This window comes from Gavialis gangeticus, unplaced genomic scaffold (assembly GCF_001723915.1).
Source record: "Gavialis gangeticus isolate Ggan-Ray unplaced genomic scaffold, GavGan_comp1, whole genome shotgun sequence".
In the NCBI taxonomy this organism is placed as follows: Eukaryota; Metazoa; Chordata; order Crocodylia; family Gavialidae; genus Gavialis; species Gavialis gangeticus.
The window spans coordinates 30201305-30210790 of NW_017729034.1; the positions used below are offsets into that span (position 1 = coordinate 30201305).

At 55.3% G+C, this 9486-nt stretch overlaps 1 protein-coding gene across 3 annotated transcripts in view; it reads right to left on the minus strand.

Annotated features, from left to right (window-relative positions):
- Positions 1-1312: 1312 nt before the first annotated feature.
- SLC29A1 (solute carrier family 29 member 1 (Augustine blood group)) overlaps positions 1313-9486 on the minus strand; it is a 60364-nt gene continuing 52190 nt past the window's right edge. For all 3 annotated transcript variants that reach the window (XM_019526870.1, XM_019526867.1, XM_019526868.1), the window contains 2 exons: positions 5161-5360; positions 1313-3345 (listed from right to left, as the gene is read on the minus strand). In XM_019526870.1, the coding sequence (XP_019382415.1) occupies positions 3234-3345; positions 5161-5360 (312 nt within the window). In that variant the 3' untranslated portion in view covers positions 1313-3233. The remainder of the gene's footprint in view (positions 3346-5160; positions 5361-9486) is intronic.

A 9486-nucleotide genomic window follows, 5' to 3' on the forward strand; every position in this document is an offset into this window, starting at 1 on the left:
GAGCTTGCTAGCAAGTCTGACTCCATCCCACAGGGGTAGCTCAGGCAAGGTAGGGTCTAGGGAGGGTAGGAAGCAACTATGACCAACCGAGATGGCTCATCCTTGTCATAAGAACATCTGAGCACTGGGGCCAACTTGTAAAAACTTGTGCTGCCTCAGTACCAGTCTCCCTGTGCTGTGGTAGCCTTGTGGGTGGGGGCACTGCTGGAGAGACCCTGCTTCCAGTAGTGGGGGCAGGTGGGAGGGACTGGAGTATTGCTGTCAGCTCCTTTGTGACCCCCAGCCTTCCTCCTCCAAGGTGTCACTGATGAGAACTGCAGCGGTACCAGCATATATCCTTACCCCATGGGCAGAGGCTGCCTTGGAGGAGGTCCTTCTGCCAACTCAGATGCCCTATCTCCAGCCAGGCTGTTCGTATGTCTCATGACCATGTGGCTGGTGAGTAGGGGGAAATGTGAGAGCTGAAAGGGAAATGGGATACTGAGGTGGCTGTCTTGACGCACATCCCTTCCTCCCATTCAGCAACCACTCCCCTTAAACACTGGGCCCTTGTTTTCTTGCATGGGGAGACAGCAGCTCTTCCCGGCATAAGGGCCATGGCTGAGTGACTGGATAATGCAGCTGTGGGTACAACCCTGGCCAGTGAGCTCAGGGCTCTGCCAAACCAACTAGTCTGGCAGTGAGTGGCATACAAAGCCCAGTGTACACCAGGATACAAGGGTGCAGGTAGAGGAGGGATCCAAAGATAGGAAAAGTAGGGGCCATGATAGAGGGAAGGGAACTGGCAGACCTGGGTGTGGGGAGCCCAGGTCTGAGATGGCAGCTCAGGTCAGCACAGGCCATCAGTAACTACCATCAGGTGGCTGGTTGCTGGGTTGTAGGTTCAGGTTGGGTGTCTCAAGCCAGTGTTTAGTCCCAAGTTCATCAGAAACCCAATACTGAAGTCACCTGCTGGCTGACAGTCCTTCAGAATTGCTCCTGAGACTGAATGCTCTGGGGCTGGGTTGAAGTATGTTGCTGTGCACAGGACAGGTAGATCAAGGACAATGCTCATTTCCAGGCCTCCAACCTTAGCAGGCAACCCTAGACTAGGTGCTAGGATTAAAAACACAAGCTACCAGGTCATGGTGCCCTGGAGGCAGGATCAAGGTACAGCCATCCCCTGGGCCATTCAAGACTCCACTACTGGTTGGATGTGCGATTTGGATGCAAACCAAGCCGCTGGGCTGGGAGCTGAGATCCATGTAATGAAGGGCACATATACATCAGTCAGCATGCTCCAGCAGGTAGCCAACTGCCAAGTAAAACAAGCTAACAAACACAACAAGATGTATTAAGCTAAATATTTGCTCCATGATACAAAGGGGGTTTACCCGTGGCTGGGATGCTGGCACTCAGGGTGCTTGAGTTCATATGAAACACCAGCTCCAGGAGAGGGCAGAGTGGCTCCCCTCCTAGCATTTCTAGCTAGCATTTCTAGTCTGGTTGGGGCCTAGGCAGGCAACTAACCCAGATATGGGTTGCAGGTGATCTGTGGAGCAGAGGGCTGGGATGAGCACAGGTTAGCAGGGATGTGCATGTGTCAGGGTCTGACTGGGATGCCACTTTGGGAAGGAATGGGAACTGGAAGAATGTGCCTCTGAGGAAGCTGCAGCTAGACCAGGCCAGGCCTGAGGGCCCTTTGAGGGGTAATGTGTAGTAGGGTACAGATGCACTTGCTGGGGGCGGTCATTGCACTTCTCCAGCATAGGTCCTAGGGCTGCTACTCAAGGAAATTCACATGAGATTGGAAAGGCGGAACAGCCAGAACACCAGCACCCTCAGGGAATCTCCAGCACAGACATGGCCTCCTCAGCCTGGCAGTGCATCCCCAGCACTTGTTCATTTCTCCCACACCCTCCCATCAGTCCCTCCCCCGCAAGACAGCCCATGGAAGAGGGCACCACTCCTTTGCACTTCCTGCCCAGGCTCTGTCCCCAGGGGGTGGATGAGATCCCTCAGCTACACATCCCCACTCCTGTGCATGGAGCCCTGCCAACCAGCCTGGGAGCAAACTGCAGGAGTGAGCAGAGTAGGGGCTAGGCACTCTAGGCAGCCCGTGAAGCATCTCCATGCTGTTCCCCCTCAGGCTACACTAAGGCCTGGCCCTTGGCAAGACTATAGCCCGCATGCTCTCCCCCTCCCTAAGGGCAGAAGCAGCAGAGACAGTGATCTACAGAACGGCATGTTCAGTCTTTGTATATAAAACAGCATCTATACAGATACATTTACAGACATAAGCAGGGCTGGGGCCAAGGCTTGTCCTCTGCCTGCAGTGTAGTGGGGGCAGGAAAGGCCTCATGGAGTCTGAGCTGGTCTACGGCAGTGACTTGCCTCAGTACTCCCCCTGCAGCCAGAGCCCCAGCCTCACTCACTGCAGTGCACCCAGCAGGGATAACTGCTCTGCTCTTGGAAGGCAGTGGTGCTATTGGGGCAGAAGCCTGAGCTGCAGGAAGCAGAATCTGCTCAGGTATCAGTCACCAGGAGGAACGCATACCAGGCAACAGGCCAAGGCAGAAAGACAGGAAGGAAGGTCCTTGAGTTAAGGCGTTTGACTGTGATGCTAGAGAGCAGGGCTCTGGTCCCAGCTCTGGCTTGCTGCCCAGGCTGTTATATGGGTAACAATACCTACAAGGTCCCCACTGGGTTGGAGCCAGGAGTAGCTGTAAGACTCAGACTCTGCAACCGTGGAGGGAGTGTATGTGTTGTGAGAGAGTGGTTAGGGCTGTACAGTCTTCAGGGCTCCCCTCCTCTCACTGGCCAGGGATAGGGCTCTGCAAATGACCCTGCTTTGGGTGGGGAAGGGTAATGATGCTGTACGTTGCACAGCAGGGATGCGGAAGCTGGCAAGCAACTGGGGTTTGGAGAGGGATTCTGGCAAGGGGAGTCGGCCAGCACTGGAGAGAAGGGGAGAGGGCTGGAGATGGAAGGAGCACGGGTCTCAAGCACATGGCATAGGGAAAAGTAGACGGCATACAGGCCAAGAGGTGACACAGGGCAGGGCATGAAGGAAGGCAGGGCTGGGGGCACTTAAGCCATGGCTACAGCAGACACTGAAATTCCACAGAATGTTTGCAAAGGCGGCGAGAATCCATGGAAATCTAGACAGGAGATGCCTGCCCTGCCCTGTGCCCTCCGGGATCCAGCAAGGGAGGCACATCACCGAGCCAAGCTGTGTCACTCTGAGTCCACACTCAAACCAGTGCTCGGAAAAGGAAAGAAGAGATGGCTCCTAGTGCCAGGCCCAGGGACAGGAAGAAAGCCATAATAGCACCGGCAGTTTCAGCTTCATGGCCAGGCACCTTCCTGTGAGGAGGAAAGAGAGAGTCAGCCCAGGGTCAGCCCTGTGGTACTGCATACCAGGCCCCATGAGCACCAGCTCATGCCCTCAGTGAGAACCCTTCAGGGACTCCTCTGCATGAGATCCCTCCCTGCTTCACTTTGGGGGAGAAGAAATGAGAAACATAGCTTTGGGGAATAAGCCCACCAGGGGAAAAGCAGGCCACGGTAGGGCCAAGGGGAAACAGCACTGGCCTCCTGTCACTCCACTGGACTAAAACAGGCCGGCCATGTGATTAACCTCTCCGCTACTCTGCATTTAAAAAAAGCACTGGTGGAGATTGCCTAGGCCAGTGATTCTCAACTAGGGTGCCATGAACTCCTTTTAAGTGTGATTTGCAAAAATTAGCCCTGTTAGGTATGCAAAACACACCTGCGTGATTTGCAAGATAAAAAACAGAGATTTCATAGAATCATAGAGAAGTTGGGCTGGGAGGAGCCCCCCAAAGGTCACTTCTAGGCCAACTCCCTGCCTGAGGTAGGATCATTCCTATCCAAACTATCCTAGTCAATCCATAACTGAAACTCTTTGCAAGACTACTGTCAACCCTGATACTACACAAGACCTATCACCCCAACCTACCACAGCTAAAGCAGGTAAATTTCAAAACAGGATCCCAGTGTCAAAACCATTCTGCTCTGTTGGAGACTGAGTTCTTTGCAATGGAAGAATTGCTCTGGTATTTTTCCCCATAGTCAAAAGACGAGAGAAAGCTCAGGGCCAGCATTTCCTGAGGAGAGTCTTGAGCCTAAAAATACCAAGAACCACTGGCATAGGCCCCTGCCTCCACAAGAGGCAATACACTCATGCTCCCCCTGCTGACTGTACTGGCAGGCTGAAAGCAAGGCTGATGCCTGCACTGAGGAGGGTGCTGGGGCAATGGACAGGTTACCACTGGGCTGTGCAAGGAGAGTGGGTTGGCAGGCATGGATCTGGCTAGGGTGTTACATGCACTGCAGGGTATGAAGCCTGACCCCAGGGGGCGAGCTCTCACTATATATGGAGCCCAGGCACAAATGCTGGGGTCACAGGGAGGGGATGGAGCCTGGCACATCCACTGCTTGTGTTTGCATGCAGCCTGGTGGCGTAGACCACTGAGTGGGGGCCGCTAAGGACAGCTACCTGTGGAGGCAAGGGGCACTTGTAGCCAGGCATAGGAAGCGTGCTGCCTGCTCCATGATGGAGCAGCTCCCCAGCATTGATCCCACCCAGCTCTGAATTATGGCCTCATTAAAAAAAAAAGGAGGTGGCTGCTCACTGTCAGGAGAGGCACCACACTGCAGCACATGGCGCCAGCAACACCACTCAGCTCCCAGCCTGACACACTGCAGATGACCTGGCCAAGCACCAGCAGGAGTCTTCTGCTCCCTATCAACATGCTCACAGGACCAGCTCCCCACCAGCCCCTGGCGCCACAGTCCCTGCAATACTCTGTTCAGGGTTGGGGAGGAAGAGAAACACTCATACTGGAAAAACCCTCCATCAATGCAGACCAATCTCATGGCCTGAAGTGAAACCACTCTCTGCTCCATGCCTCAGGTTCTCTCATCTGTAACAGCAGGAGAATGAACCTGATTTCCTCCACAAGGGTCTCCCTGGCCAGCCCCCTCCCCTCTTCCCATCTCATTCAGAGGCTGACCAACTTGGAGGAGTCCACATGCCAGGGCTGTGCCAGAGGGCTGGTGCCCAGATTGGGCCTCTAGGGCTGAGTCCAGCATGTCCTCAGCCAGTACCTGCTGGCGGGGGGAACCCACTCTGTTCTCTGATCCAGTAACACTCACTTGGGTCCGAAGCACATGCAGAGGCTGGCCAAGTAGCCATTGGAGATGGAAAAGAGGATCATGAAGCCTATGTACCAGCCATCATGCTGGAAGATTGTGGGCAGGTACACATGGGACCGCAGGTTGCATAGCATGAAGAGAGGGATGAAGACCACGCGGAGAGCCACCATGAAGGGCAGGAGCCGGCTGTTCATCCCGGGCTGGACAAGAGGGAAAGGCAGGCCATTAGTGTGCTGCAGGGCGAGGCAGACAGGAGGGGGAGGGGAGCACAGCATAGGGCACCCTCTAGCAGGTCTCCCCCCTGCCTTGACTCCAGGCCCTCAGTCCTGAAGCTCACCAATCAGGCCCAGGCAAAAACCAGCCAGCTTGGGTGGGGGGCATAGCAGAGGCGGCCCCTCTCCCTGGGCTTCACAGGTCTCAGCAGCTTGAGAATGAGAGAGGACCATCTGTAGAGGCCCAGCTCCTGGACCAGAGATGCTGACTGACGACCCAAGGCCTGATAGCAAAAGCAGTGGGAGGCTGCTGGGGCCCAATCTCTGGCTCCCACATCCCCAGCAGGAGTGACCCATAGAATCATAGAAAATGAAGACTGGAAGGGACCTCAGAAGATAATCCAGTCCAACACCCTGCTCAAAGCAGGACCAGCCCTACCCATCTCATCCTAGCCAAGGCTTTGTCTAGCCGGGTCTTAATACCTCTACGGATGGAGATTCCACCACCTCTCTGGCTAACCTGTTCCAGTGCTTTACTAGCCTCCTCATGAGGAAGTGTTTCCCATTATTCAACCTAAACTTCCTTTGCTGCAACTTGAGACCATTGCTCCTTGTTCTGTCATCTACCACCACTGAGAACAGTCTAGCTCCCGTACACACTCAGACTCAGTACACATCCAGCACACACCCAGACCTGTCCACCCTGTTCCCTCAGGCTCCCTGTCCCCCGTCCCTGCAGGTGCCTTTCCTGTGGACTTCCTCAGCCCCAGGTATCCTATGCTACTGTGGGTTCCTGCCACAGGGCCCCCTCCGTGCTCCAGCTGGCAAGCCACTGCTCATAAGAATGCTCTTGCTGCCTGTGGCATCTGCCACAGAAAGAAAGGCACGGTCAGGGCTGGGTCCAAGCAGACATTATAAAGAGGAGTTACAGCAGGAAGCTTAGAAGAAGCCAGTCATACGGGCTTCCAGCCCAGGTCCCCCTGAGAGGCTGATGGGGTTGCATGTCAGCACCAGAGGCTTATAAGAAGAGGTCAAACATCCTGGCCTGGGTAGCAGAGCTGGGGGGGGCGGGGGGAGGGGGTTGTTGCTGGGGTCTGCCTAACTTGTGTCTGAGCTCTCTGGTCTGAAAAAAAGAGGGGAAGGAAGATGATGGATTGAGGACTTCTGAGAGGGTGGGCATGAAAGGTGGCAGGGGTCAGAGGGTAGGAAGGTTTGTTTGTTTCAGATCTTTGGGACAGTATCTAGTAAAAATAAGGAGGAACATCTCTGTTGTTGACAGGTGGGGATGATGGGAGGTGGTGGCAAGTGCTCAACTGCTGCTCTGCTGAAGCTCTATAAACCTGTTCTCCAAGATGCATGGGGGTATGGACCACCTCAGGGCAACAAAGTCACTGGGTACAGATGCAGGGTGGACAGGGCACAGCTAGAGACCACTTGAGCCCCATCCCACAATGACCCGTGCTGCTGGAACGTGGGGCTAGCGGCAGCTGCACAGGAGCCAAAGTGTGGAGCACAAGTTCTGAGAAACCACTAACTACTTCAGGAAAAACCTCTACCCCATGGCAGATGCAAGAGCCCCCTAGTCCCACCCCTGACCTCACCTCCCCCTCCTGAGGATATGGCTGTGCAGGGGAAACCCCCTAGCAGCATCAAAAAACTGGAGCTCTGGCTGTAGCCAGTCCCCTCACCTCCCATTGCCAAAGCTGCTTGGCTCCTGACCCAGACAGTCTGGCCAGTTCCTAGTCAGTCTTTGCCCAGATTGCTGAATTTGCACTTCTGAGGCTGCAGTGGAAAGTTTCATCTGGTCTAAAAGAGCCTCCCAAGGGAACACTTTGGTTCCTGTTGGCGCTGGTAAAATGTTCCAGCCCTTTCCCTCCAACCCAGTCAGAGGTAGGCAAGCTGGGACTCCCATACTGCATGCTTTGTGGAGGGATCGACTCACAAGACAGGCAGCTGCGGTGGGGGGTGGCATCAGGACACCTTGATGCTATGATGTGCTGGATTCCCCTTCTCAGCAACACCTGGCTTACTCCAGAGCTACTGCCCTGACTCTGCACGAGTTGCTTCAGATGGGCACACAGGACCTGGAGAGTGGGACTTACCCTGATATGTCCAAAACCCTCCCTTAGCTGCTGGGGAAACTTGGCACCCCACTGGGCAAGCCAGACTGTGGTGGCAGGGCAGGGGGGAAGAAGTTGTGGCCACCTAAGAGTCTAAAGTGGGACTGGAGTGTGACAGTTACAGGCACATGGGCTATGTCAGCACTTTGTTTGCTCATTGGAGGTGAGGACAGCCATACCCAGGGAACACACAAGTCCCTGAATGAAGAAACAGGCCTAAAACCACACAGAGCCACAGAGCAAGGGTTTCCAAAAAGCATGTTTGGAAACAGCTCCGCCCGGGTTGTCCTGCCAATGGGGGAATGACCTGGAGCTCCGGCCAGGTGGCCCAGGGTGCAGGGCGAGGGGAGCCAGCAGTGACGACCCCACCAGCACAGGGACGTTTGCAGAGGCAGCTTCTGGCAGCAGGAGTGCTTGGCAAGGCCAGGTCGGCTGGCTCAGGCCCAGACAGGCCCCTCATTGCGTCCTACTGTCAAGAGTTTATTCAAACAAACAACCTGAACAATACTGGGGAAAGCACGGCAGGGAGCAGAGCAGGAAGCGATCCAGACATGGCGAACCTCCTCCTCACCTACCACAACATGTGCAAGGGGGAACCGTGCACACACCCAGCTCTGGACCCACCATATAGCCCGTGGGAAGTGGGAGCGCGATGAGAACCTTTGTCCTGGGAGTGGCGCAGGACCACACACAGCCATGCAGCAGGGCACTCCTATGCATCCTCTCCCCAGCAGTACTGAGTTTCAGCTTCCTGGTCCTGGCTGTACTGAGGGGACAGCAGTGCCAGGGAAGCACTGGGAACAAACCAGCTAACAGTCTCTGGATACTCAAAAAGGGAAGGCAACATCAGCCAGCAACCAGGGCTAGGCCAGACCCCAAACAGCTCCAGGCTCCTGTGGGAACCGAGCCACACCCAAGAGAAGCCAGAGGGGCCAGCGAGCCAGGACAGGGCAGCTTCGGGCACCATGGTCGGCACTGCAGCCTGCTCTGGGCACTGTATGAATCTGGTCATGATCGGGGGCCTGAGAAGCCTGTGGGAGGCAGAGGCAAGCACTGGACTCTCCCCTCCCCAAACACACTATCTTTCACCCCAGGGCCTTGCCAGGGTCCCACCCCTAATGTCTGCATAACTAGAGAGTGGGTTTGTTTACAAGGAGGCTGGGATTGAGGATATGGCTTCATCCAAGCCACAGAGATGGGAAAATTACAGCAATTTGGAAGCATTTAGCTCAAGCCACAGCCAGTCAGAGCCTGCCCCCGCTCTATCCCCAGTCATGGGCACAAGAGCACCCATTCTCCACATGCTCCAAACTCCACTCAGAGCACTGTTCACCCCACCACACACTACCCCTGCCCCTCTTCACACTACAGCTCAGGCTCAGGTCCACAATCCTCGAAACTACCGACACCATGCAGGCCCATGCCCTCCTTCCCTCCCACTGCCCTTTATGTCATGGGGGCTTCCTGCCTAGGGTGGGTTTTCCCCATTGGACAAGGGCTTCCTTTCAGGCCACTGTCCATACCTCTCATCTCTGGGCTTCTGCCCCTCATGCACCTGGCTGCCCCCCACTATATCCCAGCCCCAAGGTCTCTACTCCATGGCTTGCTTGCTCTCTCTGACTGCCTGCAAATTCCCATTCCACCCAGTACCCAGGGAATTAGCCACAGATGCTCAAGCAAAGCATGTCAGACCCAGCTGGGGAAACACCCTGAATTCACACCACGACTGGCCTCAGCCAAAACAAGAAAGATGGGATTGGGGGGTGGGGAGGAAAAGAGTCTTCCTGGGCCCTCCCTACTGTCATCCTTCTCCAGTCACTTGGCTTTCAGAGCCAGGATCAGGATTCAGTCCCCATTCCCCTTCTCCAACCCAAAGGATGAGACAGCCTCACAAATGGCAGTGCCAAGGAATCCTGTGAAAAGGGGGCTCCAACAGGCTGGCCGGCCAGGTCAGCAGCCAGGCAGGACTCATTGGCTCTGGCACCCTGCCCCAA